We start from the raw sequence: 23751 nt of genomic DNA, 5'->3' as shown, positions 1-23751 counted from the left end.
AAAATCTTCGGCTTTTCAATATCTTCGGCTTTTCAAAATCTTCGGCTTTTCAATATCTTCGGCTTTCCAAAATCTTCGGCTTTTCAATATCTTCGGCTTTTCAAAATCTTCGGCTTTTCAATATATTCGGCTTTTCAAAATCTTCGGCTTTTCAAAATGTTTGCCTTTTCAATATCTACGGCTTTTCAAAATCTTCGGCTTTTCAAAATCTACGGCTTTTCAAAATCTTCGGCTCTTTAAAAATCTACGGCTTTTTATAATCTTCGGCTTTTAAAATTTCACCGACGATTATTATCATAAAATGCAGACGCGGAACGTGCGCGGGACAGAGAAATACATTCGAAGCTCTCTAGATTTGCATATTTTGGCTCATTATATCAAGAAACTTTGAGATATGTAGGTGTTTTTTTACAACTGGAAAACTTACACACGCAAGCACGTGCAGACTATATAGTAAGTATGCATGTACATATTTTGTAAGTGTGTGCGTAAGCGAATTGATATTTTATAAGCCCCCGTAACAAAATTCAGGTTGGGTGTATATATACTGTCCGTTCGTCTGTTCGTCCGTAATGAAATCCTTTCAATAAGGGTATAGTTTATCCCCTTATTGGTAGGATTTCAAACTCCTGTGCCTGTGGTAAGATGATCTAATTAAGATGCATAATTTTGTTTGTCAGGCTATCTCTTATAATTTTGTAGGATGTTCATATACATAATAAAGTTGTGCATGGCCACAGCATTTTCAGGGGCGGATCCAGCCATTCTAAAAAGGGGATGGGGGTGTACCAACTATAAGTCCACAGGGGAGAATCTAGAAATTTTCATTAAGGGATCCCACTGGCTGCCTAAAAGGGGGCAGCTCTGGTTACACTTCAGTGATTCCCAATATAATCAATTATTATTATATTTTTATCTCAAAAGGGGAGGGGGGCCCTTGGCCTGCCCCATCCCCAACCACTAGATCAGCCTCTGGTCCCCATTCAAATGTATTGATCGTCCAAAAAAACAGGGGTTTCAACCTCTAAACCTTCCCCTGGATCCGCCAGTGATACTGATTCCTTCCTAATATTTTGACATTTGCCACTGTATATATAGTTTCTTAAGTTGGAGTTCTGTCATTTTGGGTCATTTTTTTGGAGGGCTATTTTCTTCTACAGTTAAATATACAGTTTAATTAAATGCTGATCAGATGCAGGAATTTAATATCATATTTAGATATTACTGTTAAATAATGCTGGCAATGTTTCTTTTAATCGTTACGCCATGATTATGATTCTATTCCATTTAATACCTGTATGATGTATTTAAAAAGGACATTTATGGTTGCAAAGTCAGCTGGAAATTTGACATTGTTTGACAAATTTCCATATATCACAAAAGGAAGGCTTGGACTCAGTTTTTGGGTTATAATAATAATTGCCCCAAACATGCAGGAATTCACCAGGGGACAACAAAGGATCCAAAAACAAGCATTTCTAATGTTTCAAGACAATACTTAATTTTAAGACAATTGATTTCTCTCAAATTTAAAGACGAGGTTTCATACATCAAAATAAGGACTGGCCAGGTTGAGTTTGATGGCTAATGCTTCAAGGGGGATCAACATTTTTGAAAGGGTTGTCATACTGTTTTTAGGGGGTTTATTTTTAAATTTTTTTTTTCAAATCTAAAATTTTTTAAAAGCTTCAAGAATAAATCATCACTTGCAATGTATTTGATTTGTAAAATCTTTGACTAAATTAATTTTGTGTGTGAAACATAAATTATGTCAAATTGGGATCACAATTCAAATGCACATAGAATCAATCTTCAATATTGTGTCCAAATTTGTACCACCCATTCCAGGTTCTACCACTGCAATTTTATTAGGCTGCACTCAGCAAAGCATTTTAGTTTTGTTTGAATGGAAACACATTGTGTCATCTTTATTAGGCTGCACTCAGATATGAGTTTTGGATTTTCCTCATTATTGAAGGATGTAGGTTGACCTTTAAACCTTAAATCTGCAGTCATTTCAAGTCAGTCAGATAGTTAATTCCATCACATCTTTTTAATTGTTTTATATAGTTAAGGTTCTGGATTGCAGTCTTTCCAAATTGTATTGTTCAGTAATGAAGGTCACTTTTTATAAAAAAAATCCCTTATTATTTATCATATTATTAAATCCGTTTGACTGGTCTTTTTTTTACCCTTTTTTCTGTAGTATTGGTTCATTATTCTATATTCCGAAAACCCAATCTAGACTTCATAAGAAGAAACCCATTTTGAAGGTTGGAATTGATACACTACATGCATCCTGATCACTTCTGACAATAGAAACAGCATAGCTACAATATACACTTGGCTTATATGACTTTTACGTTGTTATTGAACACCTGTTCAAAATGTTAATTAGGAAATTTGGAACTCCAGTCAGTAATAAATCAGTGCCCTTTAAATCTGCATCCAAAGAAATGCTAGGTCATGTTGGTACATGTATTGTAACCTTCCTATTTTTAAAGCAAAAAAAACAAACCCTACCTACCATGACCTACAATGTACTTAACCTATTTTGTCATTGATGCTTTTGGAAACACACATATTAGTTATTTTTGTCAATAAGGCTATCAAAGTGGATCTAAATAAAACTGTCCAATCTTATTTTTTAATTTCTGCAGCTCCAATTAATAACCAATAAAAAAATAAACACTTCACAGTTACCATGTTTCTCTCAAACTATTTACTACAAATGTATATGCATGCTGATCACTTCCAACAAATATATATATATATATATATATACATACATGTATCCCAACAAACACAATATTACCTAGATTAACCAGATTTACAGGGTGTCCAGAAATTGTGTAAAAAATAAATGTTAAGCACCTCATGTTTGTTGTTTACCATCTTTTCTGGGAAGTTTATTGTTTCCTGTTTGGTATCAAATACAAATGTAGATATAAAGATCCATTTTGTTACATGTTGTGATCAATTTATTTGTTAATCATATAAAAAAGAAGATGTGGTATGATTGCCAATGAGGCAACTACCCACAAAAAACCCTAAATGACACAAACAAACAAACAAATATTTTATTTGCCAATCACTGCGCCCAGAATGCGCAGAATAATTATAATATAATTTTCAAACATAATGTAAAGTAAATTAAAAATAGGTTAAACAAAGTACATAATATGATTGATTTTGATTTAGTTGGTTGATATAATATTAAAGAAAATGAAGTAAGCAATTTGTAAATAATAAACATATATAATACAATATGACCAATAGTCTGTTACTCTGGTCCCTTTATTGGACAGCACACCTCGTAGTATACTAATAATTTATCAAATGTAAAAGAAATAACTTATGTAAATATATATTTGATCATACATAATTTTATATAGAGAAATCTAATTTAATATTGTATTTCTGTTTATATTTAAAACCTCTAATAACTGACAAATTATTATCAAAATTTTTTTATCTTCATTTCCCATTAGCCAAATAAAAAAAGATTTGTTATCAAGTTTTGAAATATTTTTATTTTTACTATTTATTTTGCTTAGGATGAGATTTCTAACATTATCCAGAGTTTTACATGTTAAAAGAAAATGCATCTCATCTTTTATTTCCTCATTACAGAGTTTGCATATTCTATTTTCTAGTTTAATATTAAAATAACGACCTTCTTCTATTTCAAGTTTGTGAGCTCCAATTCTAAATCTTGTTTTAAAAACACATCTATAGGTTACTGTACAGCCTTCAACAATGAACAAAGCCCATACCGCATAGTCAGCTATAAAAATGGCAGTCACCAGGGTTTAAGCAAACCAGTTGTTCAACCTGTTAGTCAAATGTCTCTACAACAAAATTTGTTTTACATGCACACTTATAAAAATTGCAGTTTTGTCTTGTTGTTTGCTGCTCTAGGTTTTTTTTTGGTAGAAATGTAGATTCCTTCAACATGACTTATCATAGGGAAAATAGAAACCTTCTTCAGATTTTTAATCCTATTTTGAAATGCATTTATAGCATCTCCAGAATGCTGTAACAATGAACTTGTATCATCTTCAAGGCATATATTCCACAAATTCAAGTTTTAATCAAAATTAAACAGTATTGTAGTATTGTTAAGTATTCTGCATGGCAATTATTTCAACCATTTTCATTAAACAGACAATTACATTATATTACATTATATATAAGTCACTCATTACTGTGAATACTCATACTGACAAATTGATGAAACCTCATTTTCAACAATTCACATGATATTATGTTGAAAAAATCTACATGCTATATACCAGCTAGAGTGAGTTTCATGTTTTCTATATTTTCGTGCATCGGATATTTTATTGAAGAATTTATGTGTATCATTCCAGCTACAAATGTAAAGTATTGTTCAGGTAATTTTACTAATACCTTATTTTAATGTATAGTCGTAACTAGTATCTTATGTGATAAATATATTTATTATTGTTTAAAACTAGCTCTGTCGTAATCATGGATTTATTTTCTGAAGAAGGATGTCAATCTTAAGTTGTCACACGTTTAGATTTATACATATATATTTATAAGTACATTTCTTGTATATGAAAAATCTGGATGTTAATTATTGAACGAATTTCCTATGACAGTATACATGGGATAAGATCAAAAACCTGTTGCTTTCTTTAAGAAAAAGAAAAGCAATATGTGAACCGTAGACCGCTGACTTGTCACTTAAAGATTGTTACTGAAATTTTGTTTACATTTGAACTGAAAAAAAAAATGACTTTACATAGAATAAGACAATGATGGTTAAACTACCTTTATTAAAAATGTTAAAGATATGCACTTGTGTGTATTTTCTTGCACAAGTCAATTGATGGTAATGTTGGACAGATATTACAGCACATATCATATCAAACACACCTTCAACATGTTATCAATAAATTTTCAATTTAGATTGCTATTAGTTGTTAAATCCGACAGAGTATACATGGGATAAGATGAAAAACCTGTTGCTTTCTTTAAGAAAAAGAAAAGCAATATGTGAACCTTAGACCACTGACTTGTCACTTAAAGATTGTTACTGAAATTTTGTTTACATTTGAACTGAAAAAAAAAATGACTTTACATAGAATAAGACAATGATGGTTAAACTACCTTTATTAAAAATGTTAAAGATATGTACTTGTGTGTATTTTCTTGCACAAGTCAATTGAAGGTAATGTTGGACAGATATTACAGCACATATCATATCAAACACACCTTCAACATGTTATCAATAAATTTTCAATTTAGATTGCTATTAGTTGTTAAATCCTACAGAATATTTAATACTGTCATAGTCTTATTTGTTCTTTTTTTCAGGTCCTCTGTATAATAGCACCATTACAAGATTAACTCAAGATGATACCTGATGGTTAGTGTTACTTATAAATATTTGAACTTCTGTAGATTTCCTGTTAAGTTTATGTTCAAACTATGCACTTACTAATGGATTTCTTATTATACTACAGTCAGGAATTTACTCATAAAATGTTTTTGAAAAAGTTTTTAATTTACAGTGTCGAGTGAAATATTTTTTTTTGCATTGATTTCAGTGCTGTAGTTAATCGTATTAATCTACAAAAAAGTTATCTACCTTAAATTTATGTTGTAAAATTATATTATATAACTATTGTAAAAATTTACTGATATATACAGTTGTGTTCTTTAAAGTCAAATAGTGATGTTTGTAGTGTATTTAAAGGTGTGTGATTTTCAGAAATTATTGTTCAGTTGTATTCTTCAACTTACCTGACCCCTTTTATATAACACAAAAAGCTGATTCAATAGTGTATAATTGGAATAGATTTTACCATAATTTGAAGACAGAATTCCTTATACTTGTAATCTATTATCCATGAGATATGAAGTCTGTGTTTATATTCTGTATATGACTCATTTCAGAAATAAAGCAGTGCATAATTAAAATGTTTTATAAAGGATATCCTTATAGACTGATGCACTACATACTTGAAAAAAAAAAGAACTTTCAGATAAGGTATGTTGCTGTAAAATGTAATTATTTCCTTAACAGTTGAGACATACAATTGCTGATAGCCCATTTGCCAAATACGATTTGATTTGGTTTTTACATTCTTTTAAAAAAAAAATACCCTTAAATTTGTCCATCATAATCTATATCTACAACGACTAAATTGGGTTTTGACAATTAAAGCATGTTTTACTAATATTTTGTGAAATTAACTTCTAATGTAAAAGGTATTTAGTTTAAAATCAAATAAATAATAGAAAAACATAAAAGTTTCTGACATTATGCACAGGTAGATTTGCTCATTCTGGTAGCTCTTCATTGCCCATAAAAATGTGTCTATATAAGGGAGACAACTAAAAAAAGGATCTATAATGACAGGGTCAATTACAGGAATTGGGAAATACACTATTGGAACATCATTGACAAAAATGGGTACACACACTTATGTCAGGATTTATTTTGTACATAAAAGCTTCCAAATTTCACTCCTTTGCAATTCACATTACACTTACTTTGATTATATTAAAAACAGACTTCTTTAGAAAATTTCTGCTGCTATTCCTGACTTTCCAAAAAGAAGTCAACATCAATTGGTTTATTTTCCTCCCTTTAATGATTAAATATTTTTATTCTGAATGATGTTATTTTTTGGCAGTTTCCAGTATTTGCAGCATAAAGTTATCCCCAGGTTAGGTTTAAAGAGAAGGAACTGTAGAATTGACATTGATACAGCAATCTCATTGGCAGTGGTAAGTGACAATTAAGGGCATATTATACAGTTTTGATCTCATATTGAAATTTTGCAGACAATTTGAATATAGGCTTTTTTTTGCCTGATTAAATCACATATGTAAAAAAAAATATACCTTGCTACTTCTGAGAAAATGAGGTTGAAATTTTATATATTTGCTCAAAATAAGGATTTGTGGACATATTTTCCCTTTCGACAGAAAAACATGACTTTTTTGTTTTAAAAGATAAAAGCTAGCTACTTTTTGTTGAATTATTTGTAAATTCTGTTTTCGACTCGCTTGACAGAGACACAGGTATGCTGATTCCGGCGTCAATGACGATGAAGGAATCAATATTATTAGTTTGATATTAGGTCTACTTTATGGTTAACCTTTAGTGGTAAGTCAAAGTTATTTGGTATGCAGTTGTATAAGTATTGACACATGTCATTACAATCATGACAATGGAGATTATTTGGCACCGCCCCCTCAGTAATGGTTTATTGACTTCGAAATGTATTATTTTGTGATTAGGTCAGTTTATGATGAACCACTAATGGTATGTCAAAAATATTTGGTATGCAGTTGTATCAGTATTGGCACATCTCATAACCTTGGGGATTAGTTGGTCCCATGCTGTCAGTTATGGTCAACTGACTTTGAAAATTGCTTCCCCTCATTTTTTTTTTTTTACTCTGAAATGTTTGCTAAATTTCATTTATTAGTTTGTGATGAGGTCACTTTGTGGGGAACCACTAGTGGTAAGATAATGAAAATTTACTTGCAGTTGTATTAGCATTGGCATATTTCATTTCCATGGAATTATTTGGTCGGTGAATCTTAAAAATGATGACATACATACAGCATTAGAACAAACTACCATAATCAGTTGAAAAAAGGCTAAGATCAGGGGTTGAAGTCATTAAACTTTGCTCAGTGCTTGAAGCACAAAAATCTTGCTCGAAACATGAAATGCCGTTCCCATGCTGTATTTTGATATGGAGACTGAGTTAATGAATGAAATTTATACGTGCTTTAAAAAAAACTTGGTTTGGAGAAGCCTCTGTCACATAAAACAGCTGACCTAAGTCTTGCTTTTTTTTTCAATTCATTGAAGTTACAGAAACAAACATATTATTATTTTGGTGTTTACTTTTTGGCTTTTTCACTATTTATATAACTTCATTGCCTTTTCCTAAAATTGCTTTTTTATTTTGTTATTTTAGAGTGAAATCCAGAATGGTTGTAATGGATGTGAAAATTTACGTCGTTCACTGAAAATAAAATACCACTTGCAAATAACAAGGTAATTCTATATTTTTATGAAATGTTGTTATTTATAAACAGTACTTGACATCAAATACAAATATGTTCATGATTGTTTATAATGGATATCGCACCTTGATCCAACTACATTTGTAATGGACCATTGTGGTTCCTTTATATATGTAATATGTTTTTCACATGCATTGTACACTTCTTTTTCAAATGATTATATGGATATATTTTTTTTAGGTCTCTTTCCAGGGAACTTGTTAGAATTTTAGATGCTGATGGTATTGAAAGACGTAAAGGTAGAAGATTAAGGAGAAGAAAATATATATCCAGGGTAACATATCATTTAAAGAAAGAAAAGTTCAGTTCTTATTTGTAGGTGTTCGACGTACATGTTGATTTCATGTTTGGAGAACAATAATTGATCTATGCATTTTTATCAGACAAATTAAAAAGGTCATATTGAATTTTTTTTCTCAGGATCCATGATATCTAGTTTTATGTGCATAGAAAGTATTAATTTAACTGTTAATACATGTATTCTGCATTATGTTTTAATTTTAAATATATCCTTGTAAGAGGACTTTTAAGTAGCATACATGTACAAACCTTCAAACTTTAAATATAAACCTTGATTTACTGCCACATCCATTCATAATATGACAATTTAATTATATAATGTAAGAGAAATAAATCTTCATGTTGCTGAGATACAGTGTCTTCATCAATTTCAGTCTGAATTGTGTCATCAACATCATTGCAGTAATTAAACACTTGTTTACTGGACATATAATGGTGTACTGTTGTCCGTCTATCATCAACATTTTGGACAATAACTCAAAAACCCTTTATCTTGCAAGAAATTTTGGTGAATTGTTTATATCTTTTGACATGAGCTCCTTTACCATTTTTATAAATTTTAGATTATACATCTCTGAGTTACAGGGTTCATTCAGGGAAAAAAAGGAAATTTTCCAGTATTCGAACAATAACTCCAAATTTTATGATTTCAGTAGTCCTCATGAAACTTTGGTGAATTGTTGATATCTAATTATGTAAGCTCCCTTTAGATTTTTATAAATTTTAATTTCCACTATGACATTAAGAAGTAATTGAAGTTTATTCTATTAAATATGTAACAGACGTATCATGTGCTCAAGGCACAGCTGTTTATTAACTGTTTCATTTAATATATTATTCCTCAATGTTTTTACACATATAGTTTTGAATTTTCGTGCAGTTATGGCTACAAACCTTTTGAAACAGGTTCATAATTTTAGTTTCTTGTGTACAATTTGGAAATAAGTATGGCGTTCATTATCACTGAACTAGTATATATTTGTTGATGGTCCAGCTGAAGGACGCCTCCAGGTGCGGGAATTTCTCGCTACATTGAAGACCTGTTGGTGACCTTCTGCTGTTGTTTTTTTATTTGGTCGGGTTGTTGTCTCTTTCACACATTCCCCATTTCCATTCTCAATTTCATAAGTATGTATAATGTTCTTGTCGAAAACAAAATTTTGAATTTCAAGTCATCAAGATATAAACTAAAGTGTATGTTATTATTCCTCATGCAACTTACTTTATTTTACTTGAAATTCTACACAGTCCTGTTAGCCTTATTTGGTTGTGTTCTTTTGTTTTTCAGGGTCCTAACTATGTGTGGCACTTAGGTAAGTAACATTATATGAAATTAATGTCTCAGACAGGGTATATATTATGACATTCCGGGGCTAAAATTGTTTATTTCATCAAAATGTATACCTGTCAGAGATATTATTAACACATGGCATGGATTACCCTTGCCTTAATGTTTTCTCCATATGTAACAGGGATCATGTGCCAGTCATGCTTCAGTAATTCCCTATATAATCAAACAAATTTTCCCAACAAAAGTCATCCATCTCCTCAATACATTTGCCTCTGCAAACATGTTCTATTTCAATTCTGGGTGAAAATATATTACATTGAAAGATATACTATTAAGTAGATGATTATTTCAAAATACCTTTTTTTTTGGTTTGGTGGGTTTGATGTCAAGCAAACATTAAAAACATAATTGCATACACCTTTGATTATTAAGTTGATATACATGTTCTACTTTACTTTTTTATACAGCTTACAGTATGAATTTATTTTTTAGATGGTTATGACAAGCTAAAGCCCTTTGGTATATGTATACATGGATGTGTAGATGGGTAAGGAGAACAATTTAGTTGACTTATATTTTATGAAACCTTATTTTTTTAGTAACAGACACCAAATATCAGTCATCCTGATGACCAACATTTTTCAGATATTGAACATAGACCTCTATTTTTATGATACACATAACAGATAACAATATTAATGATGTTGGCAACAGAAACAGTTGGATTGAATAGAATGATGCTCTCCTGTTTGACCATTTATTACTTAAAAACAAAGATTTTTGCCTTCGGCTGTTGTCTGCTGAGACTATGGTCGAGTGGTTGTTGCTTTGACATATTCACCATTTCCTTTCTCAATTTTACATTATATCAATGTTGACTCCCAGCCATAAAATTATATTCGAATGCAATTTGTATACAACAATTTTTCATTGGATAAAATCCAAAAAACAAGGAGTCTGCATCCTGAAATTGGTGCTTAGAAAATATGCAGATTAAACCCTAATTTAGCATGACTTTATGATGCTAGTATCCGATATATGTGCATTGTGTGTTCAAAAACAGCCATATTTGTGTAGCAGAATCATTCTACTTTCCAATAAATAGTTTCATGATTACATTATCACAATTTTGTAAAACTGCTATATTTTGGGGCCAAAAAGGGATCTTACTGAACCTTCTCCTTTGATAACTCCAAAGCTGGAAAGTTTACAAAGTTTAAACAAGTCTGAAGGGTTGTGAACATATCAGACACCTAAACCATATTATTTTATGAATCCTTTAAAATAAAAAAGGTGTAGTATTTTGACCAAGTTACTGGTGTTGCTATTCAAGGAATTAACCGTTATCATGACAATTTTATAAGTAATCAAATGTATCATATAATCTTTTGACTAAAATCTTTTAAAGCAATGTTGGTATGAAATCTGTGTATGAAAAACAATAACCCATGAAATGTGCAGAATCGGGACTGTTTTTAAATAATCAATATTGAAATTTGCTAATGATGAAGAGTATCAGGATAAAATGTGTTTTATAAATTCTATTTTCTATTCAGATTCTCAAGAAAAATTATATGGCTTTGTGCTAGTATCACTAATAAAAGACCAGAAGTTGTAGCTGATTTTTTCCTGAAAGCTGTGGATAACATTAAAGGTTGGTGTAACTTCAATTTATATTTGTTATGCCCCCACACTATTGGAGGCGGCATTCAGTTTACCCTTTTCCATCTATACATACATTCTGAAGTTGGTTTATATTCTTTAACTTCAGTTGCCTCAGCCAAGTTAAATAACAACGATTTTAAATTTTACAGTTCTGGAGTTATGGTTCTTGAATAATAGTGTTTCCAGTCTTATCCGTGCATTTACTCATGAACTATTAAACCAAAGCTTTTAAAATTTTAATATCTTGTTTCTGATGACAAAATGGAGGTCAAGATCAATAATCATGAAAATTTTGACTTTTACCATTCAGGATTTATGTTTCATAAAAGATTGAAAAAATAAATTGTTTTACCAGTCATGTTATTGCATTTACTCATGTACCATTCAACCAAAAGTTTTCAAATTTTAATATGTTGTTACTGATGAAAAAATGGAGGTCAAGTTTGATATTGACGATTTTTACTTTCATTGTTCATCAGTTATGGTTCTTGTGATATTGAAAAGTACCAGGACACGAATAAATGTTAATAAATCTGGTTGTCGCTCTGACAGTCTCTTGTTAATGGTTTCAATTGAATTTTTCAAGCAATTTAAAGTCACAGCTATAGAACAGAAGTGTCATATGTGTTAAAGTTAAAACAGATGCAAACAGTTACTTGTAAAATTATTTTAAAGATCTGATAAAATATTGTGAAGTTGAAAGTCTATAAATGTATTTTGCAGCTTTTCCAAGCAAAATCAGATGTGACCCTGGTACTGAAAATGGGTTGACAGCAGCCATCCAACTCACTCACACTTCTGATAAGAAGTCTGTGATTTATGGCTCCTCGGTTTATAATCAGGTATTTAGACCTATAATTTGCATTTATATTAGTTGACATAATTTGTCTCTGACTGACTGTTCCTGATCAAATCCAGAAACTCACAAAAGTTTTCCTTTACTCTTGTTTTTTTTTTTTTTTTTTTTTTTTTGAAGAAATTAATAATTCTGATGTATTTAATTGGGATATCTGTCAATAATAAAGTATATTCTATCTGACAGTATTTTTGATTTTGATGTAATTTTTTATATATTGAACCCATCTAGGGCAGAACGAAAAAGTATGTGTGTTTACTGTAACATTTTATTTTACATTGAGTCGGTTGCCCCGGCCTCTTTGTAGGTGACAGACTATCTTACTTCTGGGTCGTGAGTCCTACTTCTAGATGATGTAGTACTGGTGTCTGAAAATTTATTCTATGAAGATGCTTTTGAAATTTTAAATCTTCAATTTTAATTAGCTTACAGCTTGAATTAAACTGTTACAAATGTTCATCAATAATTCAACTTCACAAACAAAATATTCACAAACACTACTACACAGATCTGCGCTACACGGAAGGTAAAATCAATGCACACACAAGACTGCAGTTTCTACAGTATGCTTTTATCCTTATTCTCCTGACATCTGTCAGATTCATTTATGTGTGCCTCCAAAAGGGAGTACTATAATCCTGGTTTCCAGAGTTTCTTACCTTCCTCTGGTTGAAGAGAAAATAAATACTGTGTTTCAAATATTTTTTATTATTGATTAAGACAGAAGTGCATCATGCTGCACATCAACATTCGATTCTATGATATAAAATTCTTGAAACATCATAGTAAAAGTGTTAGCTGTAAACCTATGGGAATTAGCACTGTCTATATTTACACAAATGGTTCATTTTCCTTTTTTCAGAGAATTGAAAGATATTGGGGTTGGTTACGGCAAAGCAAGTCAGACTTTTGGATCAATCATTTCAAAGTATGTACAATATTTAATGTAAATTTCACATACATGTAAGGTGCATTTTCGGGGGTTTTTTTTGTTTTTTTTTTCATTTGAAAAGCTTCTTTGACATTTGAAATTTGATACAGTCTTTCTGCTGTTTCTATGCAACATTTCTGAATGAAAACAAATTCAGGACTGTTCCATTAAAACATATAATTGTTGACTCATTGAAAATGACTTCTACTGATTAATAATAGATTTTACTCCTAGATCCTAAGAGCTGCATGTATGTTATGATGAAACTTTTTTAGACATTAGAAAAAAACACACTTTTCATAGAAACCAACTTTATAATTGTTTGATCATGAAACACAGTAAAAAAACAACTCAAAAAAAATTGTGAGCTCTATCTAAAAATGAGAGAGAAAGTTGAGTTTTTATTTAATTATGCTATTAATAGTGAAACTATGGTTGCAATGAAAGGACCGCAATGAAATACTATAAAATACCTTCATTTCCTAATTAAATAAAAAACTTATTATTTCACAGGGGAAATACAACTGATAAAAACCTATGAAGACAAAATGTTTACAATAAAAAAAAGTCTGAAAAACATTGTATTAAAGGGGCGCCAGTTGTCAAATTCATGTTCACTGATTTTAATTAAATTCTCATATTTGAATTATAACAATGTAAGACATTTGTCTAAAATAAACAATTAACAGGGCACATAGCTTCCTATGTATTATAGTCTAATTAATTATCTCTAAAAAGTCATCCGATTACCAAATATGCGATATAGAAATACTGGTAGATAGATTTAGCAAACTCATGCTGTAATTATTGTAGATCTATTCAATTTCATATCAAATCAAAATGAAATATGAATTGTAATTATCGTTAAAACCAGTATAAGAATGTTTTTTTGGGGGGATTGAATCAGTCAATCAAAAGATTTATGTTTGTTTCACTTTAAATGTTGACATTCTTTTCCTTTAAATAACTTCACACATACAATTCACGTGTTATTAATCTGAAGTTAATGGTTTAAATTGAAATTTCAATGAGGTTGAATTAATCACTTGCAAGTGATTACTTCATAATCAATGTTTTTTAGCTTATTTTGACAAAATTGAACTATACTGGCTTTTAAAATGAATCATTATTTTGTTTTTTTGCTTTTCATTAATCAGTCAGGGGCGTTACTTAAACAAGTCATTTTTTTTAATTACTTATATAAGTATTTTTTTATTTTAAAAATAATAAAATTACTTAATAGAGTTATTTTGATTTTCAATAGAAACTTACATTAAATGTAGTTTTCATGATTTTAAACAACATTTTATACCATAAAATAAAGAATTTATCAGATTTGAGAGGAGTAAAGAGATAAAGGGTTACTTTGAAAATAATGACAAAAATATTACCTGAATAAGTTATTTTAAACATTTTTGAAAAAAATAGCAATAACACTTATCTAAGGCACATATTTAATTGATTTAGGTTACAAATTATAAATAACTTCAGGTCTTAATTAATTCACAAGTATCTATCTATTTATATCAGTCTACCTTCAAGATTTTAGAGGAAAATGATAATTTAATAGTCCCAAGAGACCAATCTTTGACCCAGAAGCGTCGGTATGAAAGATAAGTGCGTCGGAAAGTTAATTAGTGTTTCAGAAGAATTAGTTTTTATATATCAAGGGAAAAATAACCAGATAACTGTGAAAATTATTTAAAGCTAGTAAAATCTGTATTCTTGGACACCTATAAAAATAATATTCAGAAAAATAACTTATATATAAGTTATATTTAAATTAGCCTCGTTTTCAACATTACTTGTATAGGTAATTTTTTAATTGTTACTTGTTTAAGTAATGCCCCTGACTGTTAATGATTGAGGCTTAAAAATTATATATTAGATTTCTTTATACATCTGGTCTGTGGTGCCCCTTAAAGAATATCTTTTATTAAAATTGTCTGATTTGACTTCGTTGAAATTGAAGCCCATGAAGTCTTTGACGTTTCAAAAAAGGACCTATTCAAGTGGTACTTCTGAATAAACTTTACAAAGGTAGAGATCTTCCATGTCCAGACTTTATAAGAAAAGAAATTAGATAAAAGGATGTATGATTTTAAGTCCTCCAAAAACAGTCATAGAGGGGTAGGACAATACTGTAATCAAATATATAAGGGTGACTTGACTGAGACTTACGTAATATTTCTATTTTTACAGTGCCTTGAAGCAGATGGAATATTGAATGTAAGCAGTCAAATCCACAAGTGAGTTGCATCGTAAATGAAACTAACTAGTGTAAAAAATGTTGCAATTTTGTTACAACAAAGGGACAAATCATTCAGTATTCCAATGTACTGTGGATTCATTATTCTATAAATTTTGTGCCATTTTCAAATTTCTTGGTCTGTGAGAAGAATATTTCTCCTCACTATTGATTATAATGATATATCTGTTGTTTCCAACTAAGTATTGGTCAAAATTTTAATTATGATGTCATTTTTCTAGGTTTCTTCTGAACGTTCCTATTGTGTCTTCGTGGGGGAAAAAAGGGTCTATGCATGATGTCACACATATAAAGAACACCACTTTCTGCAAAAATTTGAAAAGGAATAGAAAACATCATTAGAGAAACACATTCCACCACTATAACTCATGTATTGCCTTATTTGTTCATCCTCAACAGTTAAATTTGAATTATTTAAAAAGCTCTGCACTCCTTGCCGTTTACAAATTAAAATTAAACCGTCTGAAATAGAGAAATATCGTAAGACATTTGTTACAGTGGTGAAATATATATCTTGATTCGTGGGATAACAATTTCAGCTGACTTTTGTGGTATAGGTTAACCACAAATGTCAATCATGTCAATGTTCTCTGAAGTGCAAATTATCTGTTTGCTTTGGAAAAGCAATAAACTTCAATATCTATGAAATAAACCCTCATTTTATGCTGACCTGGCCCAAGCTTTTCTCATCAAGTCGTTAACTTTTACAGAAACCTTTTCATATAAAACTACTGTGCCAAATCTAATCCAACTTCGCCACAACCATCATTATGGTATCTAGATTAAATAATGTGTCCAATGATAAGGCTTGCCAAATAAGATTGCCAATATAACTAGAACATAGGGTAACATTCTTATGAAAACCATGATAGATATCTATATTAGATTAAATCATTCAGGGATCATAACAATTACAGATGTCATTAGATTGTCCAAATAAGATGTATCATATCTGTATCAAAAGGAGGCTAACATTTTGCAGTAGTTCTTACATATATATTATAAAACAAAAAAAGTTCCACATTTAGAATTTTGACCTTTAATCTTGATATCAATTTCTTTCTAGTAAACTAGATCCTCAATACATATATTATACACCACAAAGATACTCTTTTCTCTTTCTTAACCAATTTTTTCTTTTCTTTGCTGTAGCGGTGAGGGCATTAGGTTTAACACATGTCCACAGTTTTTTCGGTGGAATGTGGAAAAGATGATCTGGATTTGAACAAAAGTTGTGTCTATTAACATAAAGCTGTTGAAATTGTTTAAACTAAAGTCAACGTATGTAAGTTTCTTCATGTCATGAAAAGAACGATGATACAAAAGTTTTCTTTAAAAAGACATGCATCTTTTTACCAAAAAAATTAGCTGACCAAAGAGCAGAAAACAGCTGAATGCCACCAATACAGTGTGCAAAATTCCACACCCATTCATCCAATGAAGAAAAAAAAATACTAAGCATCAAGTTCTAATTGTACCTATTATTCATTGCTATATTTGACAATAAATCCTTTTTAAAATTTTAAGCTTCAAATAGGGACCATATGAGGTTCTTAAATAAATATAAACTCCATTAACATTTCAGACTATGCTTGCAGTTTGTATATTTGCCAATAATACAGCAAGATTTAGCAGAGTTAACAGTTCTTTGGAACAGTCATAACATTAGAAAACAAAATCAGGGAGATATATTGTCAGGCATACCTGATGTTCTCTATCACTATCCTGAAGTGTATGGTAAGAATGATTTGCATATTGTTGAAAAAAACTATTGTTACAGTACTTGCTGTCTTTCTTTCACAGAAATTACAATTAAATGTAACTTTTTTGTTACATGATTATTTCCAAACTCAGACTTTGAACCTACTTTTGAAATTAACAGAATTTAAAAAAGGAAAATATTGCTTATATATTTGGTGGTCAGATGCTGAACATTGTCTGTACAATAACTTGACAACATTAATAAGATATTTTTTTGTGACTTAATGAAGGTCAAGTATGATTTTCAGAAGATAATGATTTCCTTTATTTACTTGATTATTAGAATGATTAATATATGGCAAATATCAAGTGAAAGACATTATGTTAATTCATTGCATTAATTTTCCATAAACAAGGTGACAAAGTTGCTTTCCACAGCTTTTATTTCATTACTTTCCTGCACCAAAAGAAACAGTGTTTGACACTAGTATCAAGCTATGGTTCATGAATTTTTGTTTTGAAATTTATGAATTTGTAATCTCAAATTGAGTACTGATTGGTTACGTGAAACCAAAAAATCAAAACACTTGGAATATTTCAAAACACTGTTTGAAATAACATTACCTAAATGATAATTTGATGAAATGTACTTATAGGATATGAACTTCTTTTCTGTATTCTTTGTCTGCAATATTTATACCAGTTTAAAATCTGTTTTAGGTACTTCAAATTTCTGTATTCCTGCAGATGATATAACATTAAACTTCTTCAAGGATCAGTGTACCCATGAAGCAAATCTATTTAAAAAAATAGATGAAGACTTTGAGGCAGTTTTGACTGAACTAAGGGATAATCTTAACATCCCCCCTGTAATTGATTCTGTACAGAATGCGCGGTATTTATTTATATATCTGAAGGAAAGAATGGAGAACTTGCTATCATAGAGGTATGAATTGAAAGTCATTACTTTTATAGTAAAAGTCATCCACATTAATTTATTACACTAAAATTGATTTGGTATACAAGTTGCAATTAGCAGATTTCCACTAAAATAAGAGTATTTACTACTCATTATCAAATTGTTTGAACTATGATGAAAAATCATAATTACAACAACAAACTGATAGGTTTCATATGTATGAAAGAATGGAAATGGTGATATTTTCAATCACTGTAATGAAGGTTGAAAGTTACTATGGATTTATTATTATCTAATAGATACCAATTTTCCGTGATTTCATGGTTATAGGTTCATCACAAAACTAAATGTTCACTAAGTACAACTTTCTGTTAATGGCAGGTATGCAGACTTTTTCAAACCATCAAATATAAAATAAACTAGAGCGTCCTAAGAGCCTGTGTCGCTCTTCTTGGTCTATGTGCATATTAAACAAAGGACACAGATGGATTCATGACATAGTGTTTTGGTGATGGTGATGTGTTTGTAGATCTTACTTTATTTAACATTCTTGCTTCTTACAATTATAAAAAATTATAATGAACTTGGCCCATTACAAATGAAACTATTTTGTTAAAATTTACAAAAATTTACAAAATAAATAAAAATGGACTATAAAGGTCAATAACTCCTTAAGGGGTCAAGTGACCTTTTTGGTCTTGTTGACTTATTTGTGGATCTTACTTTGCTGAACATTATTGCTGTTCCCTGTTTTTTCTCTATTTATTATTATATTCAAGATAAGAACCAAAAACAGGAAAATTTCCTGAAAATTACTTATTCAGGGGCAGCAACCCAAGAACCAGTTGTCTGATTCTTTTGAAAATTTCAGGGCAGATAAATCTTGACTTGCGAAACAAATTAACCCCTGTGTATGATTTGCTCTATACGCCAAAATCTACATTTTACCCCAATGTTCTATTTTTAGCCATGGCAGCCATTTCGGTTAGTTGGCAGGGTCACCGCACTCAATTTCTAAACTATACCTCAATGATGATTATGACCAAGTATGGTTAAATTTGAATCAGTAGTTTTAGATTTTGAAGAGTACAAAAAATTACCAAAAATTGGTAAAAAATTACTATACAGGGCAATAACTCCTTAAGGGGTCAAATGACCATTTTAGTCATTGAATCTTATTTTTTGATCTTAATTTGCTGAACATTATTGCTGTTTACAGTTTATCTCTATCTATAATAATATTCATGATAATACCGAAAAAAACTTTATAATTTCCTCAAAATTACTAATTCAGGTTGGATTTGGAGTTGGATTGCTGCCACTGAATTGGTAACTTTAAGGAAATTTTGCCGTATTGGGTTATTATCTTGAATATTATTATAGATAGAGATAAACTGTACACAGCAATGAGGTTCAGCAAAGTCAGATCTACAAATAAGTCAACTCGACCAAAATGGTCAAGTGACCCCTTAAGGAGTTATTGCCCTTTATGGTCAATTTTTAACAATTTTCATTAATTTGGTAAACTTTTGTAATTTTTTTTCCTCTGTCACCTAAGAGCCATGTTTATTATAGATAAAGAAAATGGTAAGTAGCAAGAATGTTCAGTAAAGTAAGATCTTCAAACACATCACCATCACCAAAATATAAATATGCACTCACACCAAGGATAGCGACACAGTTATGAATAAGCTTCATGATTTCATAGAACTGTAACATCAGGTTACAAGCATTTTACGGGAAAATACACACGTGTGAGACTAAAATCATTACAAACAAGGAAACGTAAATTAACGATGCTAAAATGTGTTATATAAGCCATTTTTTGTATACTAATACGACATGTAAGTACCATTGTCCTTTAGATTCATCACAACTGATCTCAATGTTGTACAGTTTAAGCATCTCACTTATTCAGTTTGCTCTGTTGTTTTACATCAATTTGATAGTGCGTTCATCTATGAGAACGGCAAATAATGCCTTCACCTAGATCGTTTTGATCCCAAACAATTGCCGTATTTGACCTATTAGAAAAGAAATAATTCATGGGGGCTGGATTATGTCATGATTTTACAACGGGTTGTCGATTTATGCCGATATTTGTCATAAAGGGCAAACCCATGGTAAAATCACGATATATTCCAGCCCCCATGATTTATTCCTTTATTTTCTATCAATCCATGGAAATAAATAATAATGAAAAAGAATTAATTTAGTTACATAATATTAATGTGTTACATATAATTCAATATCTATTTTTTCTTCTTCAGATTTTAAAAGATCATTTGTGAGAGTCAAGTCTGGAATTCATCCTTATCCATCCACGAGAAGAGACAATACTTGTTACTGGTATCTGAATGATGTGTCCTCTGTCAAAATCTTTGAAGACTAAACTTATCTGAATCAACATAAACTTATATGAAAAATTGTTAATTATTGCATATACAATTAATTGTCCAAAACTAAAAGTGATACATTTTGGCCAGTGAGTCTGCATTTTGATGTTCATATGCTATGAATGTACCTGTACATGTAAAAGTGTCAAGTAAATTACAATTATAAATGATAAATTGTTTGACAATGTCAAACATAGCTGCTTATAAAATGAAATTATATTATCATGTTCTTTATATAACGATGTACAAATGACTACCCGACTAGGTTGATCAACCAGCAGACAACTGTCTCATCTGACAGGATCAAAATTAAGGATATTTGCGTGTCATGTTTTGAAATTTTTGTCAGATTTTCAGAATCCTCTGGGTTTATCCATTGAAATGCCTTTAAAAATGTTGCCCATGGACCCCCATTTTTATTTTTATAAATCTTTTACATGTATAATTATAATTTATTTGTAAAAGTCTTATAAAATCTTATTTATTTTTTAATAGTATTTGAGAACCTTCACTGGTGAATGACAAAGCTATGAAAAATCAAGGGAGAACATTTTCCTGCCAAAATTTCAATGGCTAATATCTCTAAAACAAGCATATTGACCCCTATTTATTTTTTTTACTTTTTTAATTCCTCAATTAACCCCCATTCAATATATACTAGTTTTATAAAAAGTTATTTATTTTGAAACTGAGCAGCGGACTTCCTTAAAGAACAAAATTAAAATGCCTTCAATTTTAGCAAAAATTTCTATTCAGACTATTCTGTGTAAACTGGGCAACTTGAAATCAAATTAAATTCCGTTCTTTTTGAATATCTGACACAATATTGGGTAATAAATATATTATATGGCTCATAAATGCAAATAGTTGAACTGCATTTAAGGTGATATGTGTGTCTAGATTTTATTAGGTCAGCAAATGTTTATGTTAAATGCTACTAAGAAACAATTGTATTCATTTATTTCTCCTTAAATTCTAATGTTGGACATTTTTGCTTGATTTCAAATTACTATAACTTTGCATGTGAAGGGGAGGTAGCTCAGAAAATGTATGTTTTTTAAAGCTATCTTAAGGGCACACGATACAATTTTTATTCTATATTGAAAATTTGCATTTGCATGTAAGATATTTTTGGCCTGATAAAATCAAATATTTTATACAAAATATACCTGCATGTGCAACTCTTTGAGAACAACTAGGTTTAAATTATAAATATTTGCTCAAAATTTGTATATGTGGATTTTTGAATTTTGGTGGCAGAGTTATGCCTTTTTCAAATGGAAATATTGCTGAAAAATTTCAAAAATATCAATCAAGTAATTTCATTTTAACTTGAACAAAGGAGTATGTTCAATAAGACCCGTTTTTGGCCTCAAAATATAGCAGTTTTACAAATTTGTTAAAATGTAAACTTTTAGTTATTTATTTGACAGTAGAATGCTTGTACTTCATCAATACAGGCTGTTTTTGACAGTTCAATGCACATATCTGGTACTAGCATCTTTAAGTCATGGTAAATTACTGAAATCTTCACAATTGTAGCATTTAAGTTAAATTTTAGATGGTTTTCGTGTAAAACGAAAGTGGCCACATTTGTGCTCATCCTTAATATTGAAATGTAAGTTGTATTTTATTATAATACATATCATATATAAAGGTTGAGGATGAACTCGAATGCGGCCACGTTCATTTTTGACAAAAAACAACTAAAAAGTTACATTTTTAGGCATATTTGATAGATTTTTCATATTTCAGCTTGAATCTGATCGATTTTAATGACTAAATCAGTTAAATTATTTACAAAAACTGATTGATTCAAATGAAATAGACACTTAAGTGTTTAAAAAGTGGTCAAAAGCTTTCGTCAGATGAACCTGAAATTTGAGGTAAAAATCGGTCCTTACTTGACTACTCCTTTCATGGAATGTATAAATAATGCTTTTTTCCACTGAACTCAGTTTTAGTTAAAGCTTTTGCAGTATAAATTTTACAGTTCTTGAGTTATGTCCCTTCATAACATCATATGCTAGCTGGGTTGTCTTTCGTGTCCCTATGAACACCTTCCATATTTGTTTTCTTGACTTGTCATCATGTAGTCTCGATTTTATGTTTAAAAGGACAGAAATCAAACTTTTTAATATCAACAATAAATGAACTGTTGTGGTTCCTTTTATATGCTAAATATGATTGTGTTGTCAGATTTATTAGCTCATCTGGACCAAAAGAAGGCAAGCAAGCTTTTCTTATAAACAGAACATAGGAGTTAAATGCAGTTTTCTGTTTATATCTCGGAAACTAATGCACTTAAAGCAAATCTGACAGTGGTAAAACGGTCCATTAGATATAGATTATCCACCCTGAAATTTTTAAACAAATCTAACAAACCTGATGTTCGGATGCTGCCCCCGAGTTAGTATTTTAAAGAAATTTTGCAGTTTTTTTTTTATAATCTTTGATATCATTATAATATCTACTGTTAATTATGATTTAAAACTTATTTTACATGATTTTAAAGCAACAGTAAAATCAGATGAGCGACACAGGCTCTCAAGAGCCTCTATAGTTGCTTTTAGGCCTGTTTTTTTCGTTTGTCAACATTAATGTCAGTGATGTTAAAAATGAACTGACATATGTGTCTCATATCAGCATGACCTTCATTTGTACTTGACCTTTGATCTAATGGTATAAAAACTTGATCTTTTGACATTTTTGTTTCTGTTTCATAATGTTTTTTTATCCTTTGGCATAGGCTTATGTAAGAGGAGTACATTTTTTTGTATTTATGTTACTTTATAAATATATAGAAAATGTTATGTAAATTCAGAAATTATTGTGATGTTTTTTTATGGCAAAAATGCGATAGAGTTAGAATCTCAATTTCATGTATTTAAACTGGCATTTTCAAATATTTAATATGAATTACACAGGATTTTTGTCAATATTTCAAAAATTAAATTCACACTTTAAAAATGCAAAAATCATAATCAATAAGAAATGCAAGCATTAATTTCTGAATTAACAGTATATACCGGTAAATGAAAATAACATTGTACATACATTGGTGTACTGATAAATAAGGAAGTATACCTACTATAAAAAACATTGTAGTCAGATTTATGTATCATTATATATGTATGTAAAGGAATTGATGTTGATGTAATAATAATAAAGACATTTTAGAAATAGATTTTTTGTTGAGTCTTTGACTTTCGTGGAAAAATCAAGGCATAGCGATACTACCTTCTATTGTGATCCATAAATATTCACTCTGTGGGTTTTTTTTTCTAAATTTTGATAACTGTCTTAAACTAGCCTGGATTTGCAACAAGATTTGACAGAAA

At 30.0% G+C, this 23751-nt stretch overlaps 2 protein-coding genes across 2 annotated transcripts in view; one reads left to right on the top strand and one right to left on the bottom strand.

Moving 5' to 3' along the window:
* Positions 1 to 23751, bottom strand: part of LOC134685229 (1,5-anhydro-D-fructose reductase-like) — a 75010-nt gene that overhangs the window by 9687 nt on the left and 41572 nt on the right. The gene's annotated exons all lie outside the window — the stretch shown is intronic.
* LOC134685228 (uncharacterized) lies at positions 112 to 23595 on the top strand. The gene is made up of 15 exons (XM_063544748.1): positions 112 to 453; positions 5347 to 5398; positions 5929 to 6022; positions 6672 to 6765; positions 7974 to 8053; positions 8263 to 8356; positions 9671 to 9695; positions 10166 to 10220; positions 11230 to 11327; positions 12062 to 12180; positions 13057 to 13122; positions 15328 to 15374; positions 16980 to 17131; positions 17816 to 18041; positions 20285 to 23595. The coding sequence occupies exons 2-14, from the start codon at positions 5386 to 5388 to the stop codon at positions 18037 to 18039; spliced, it is 1161 nt and encodes a 386-aa protein (XP_063400818.1). The 5' UTR covers positions 112 to 453; positions 5347 to 5385; the 3' UTR covers positions 18040 to 18041; positions 20285 to 23595.

The sequence above is a fragment of the Mytilus trossulus genome, chromosome 9 (genome assembly GCF_036588685.1).
Source record: "Mytilus trossulus isolate FHL-02 chromosome 9, PNRI_Mtr1.1.1.hap1, whole genome shotgun sequence".
Taxonomy (NCBI): Eukaryota; Metazoa; Mollusca; class Bivalvia; order Mytilida; family Mytilidae; genus Mytilus; species Mytilus trossulus.
The sequence above is the reverse complement of the archived record's forward strand: the minus strand, read 5'-3'. Positions and strand labels throughout refer to the sequence as shown.

Excerpts from the sequence above, each read along its gene's own strand:
- LOC134685228 (XM_063544748.1), top strand. Across the intron at positions 13,123-15,327 it reads TTTGGATCAATCATTTCAAA|TGCCTTGAAGCAGATGGAAT; the intron begins GTATGTACAATA and ends CTATTTTTACAG. Across the intron at positions 17,132-17,815 it reads TCACTATCCTGAAGTGTATG|GTACTTCAAATTTCTGTATT; the intron begins GTAAGAATGATT and ends AATCTGTTTTAG.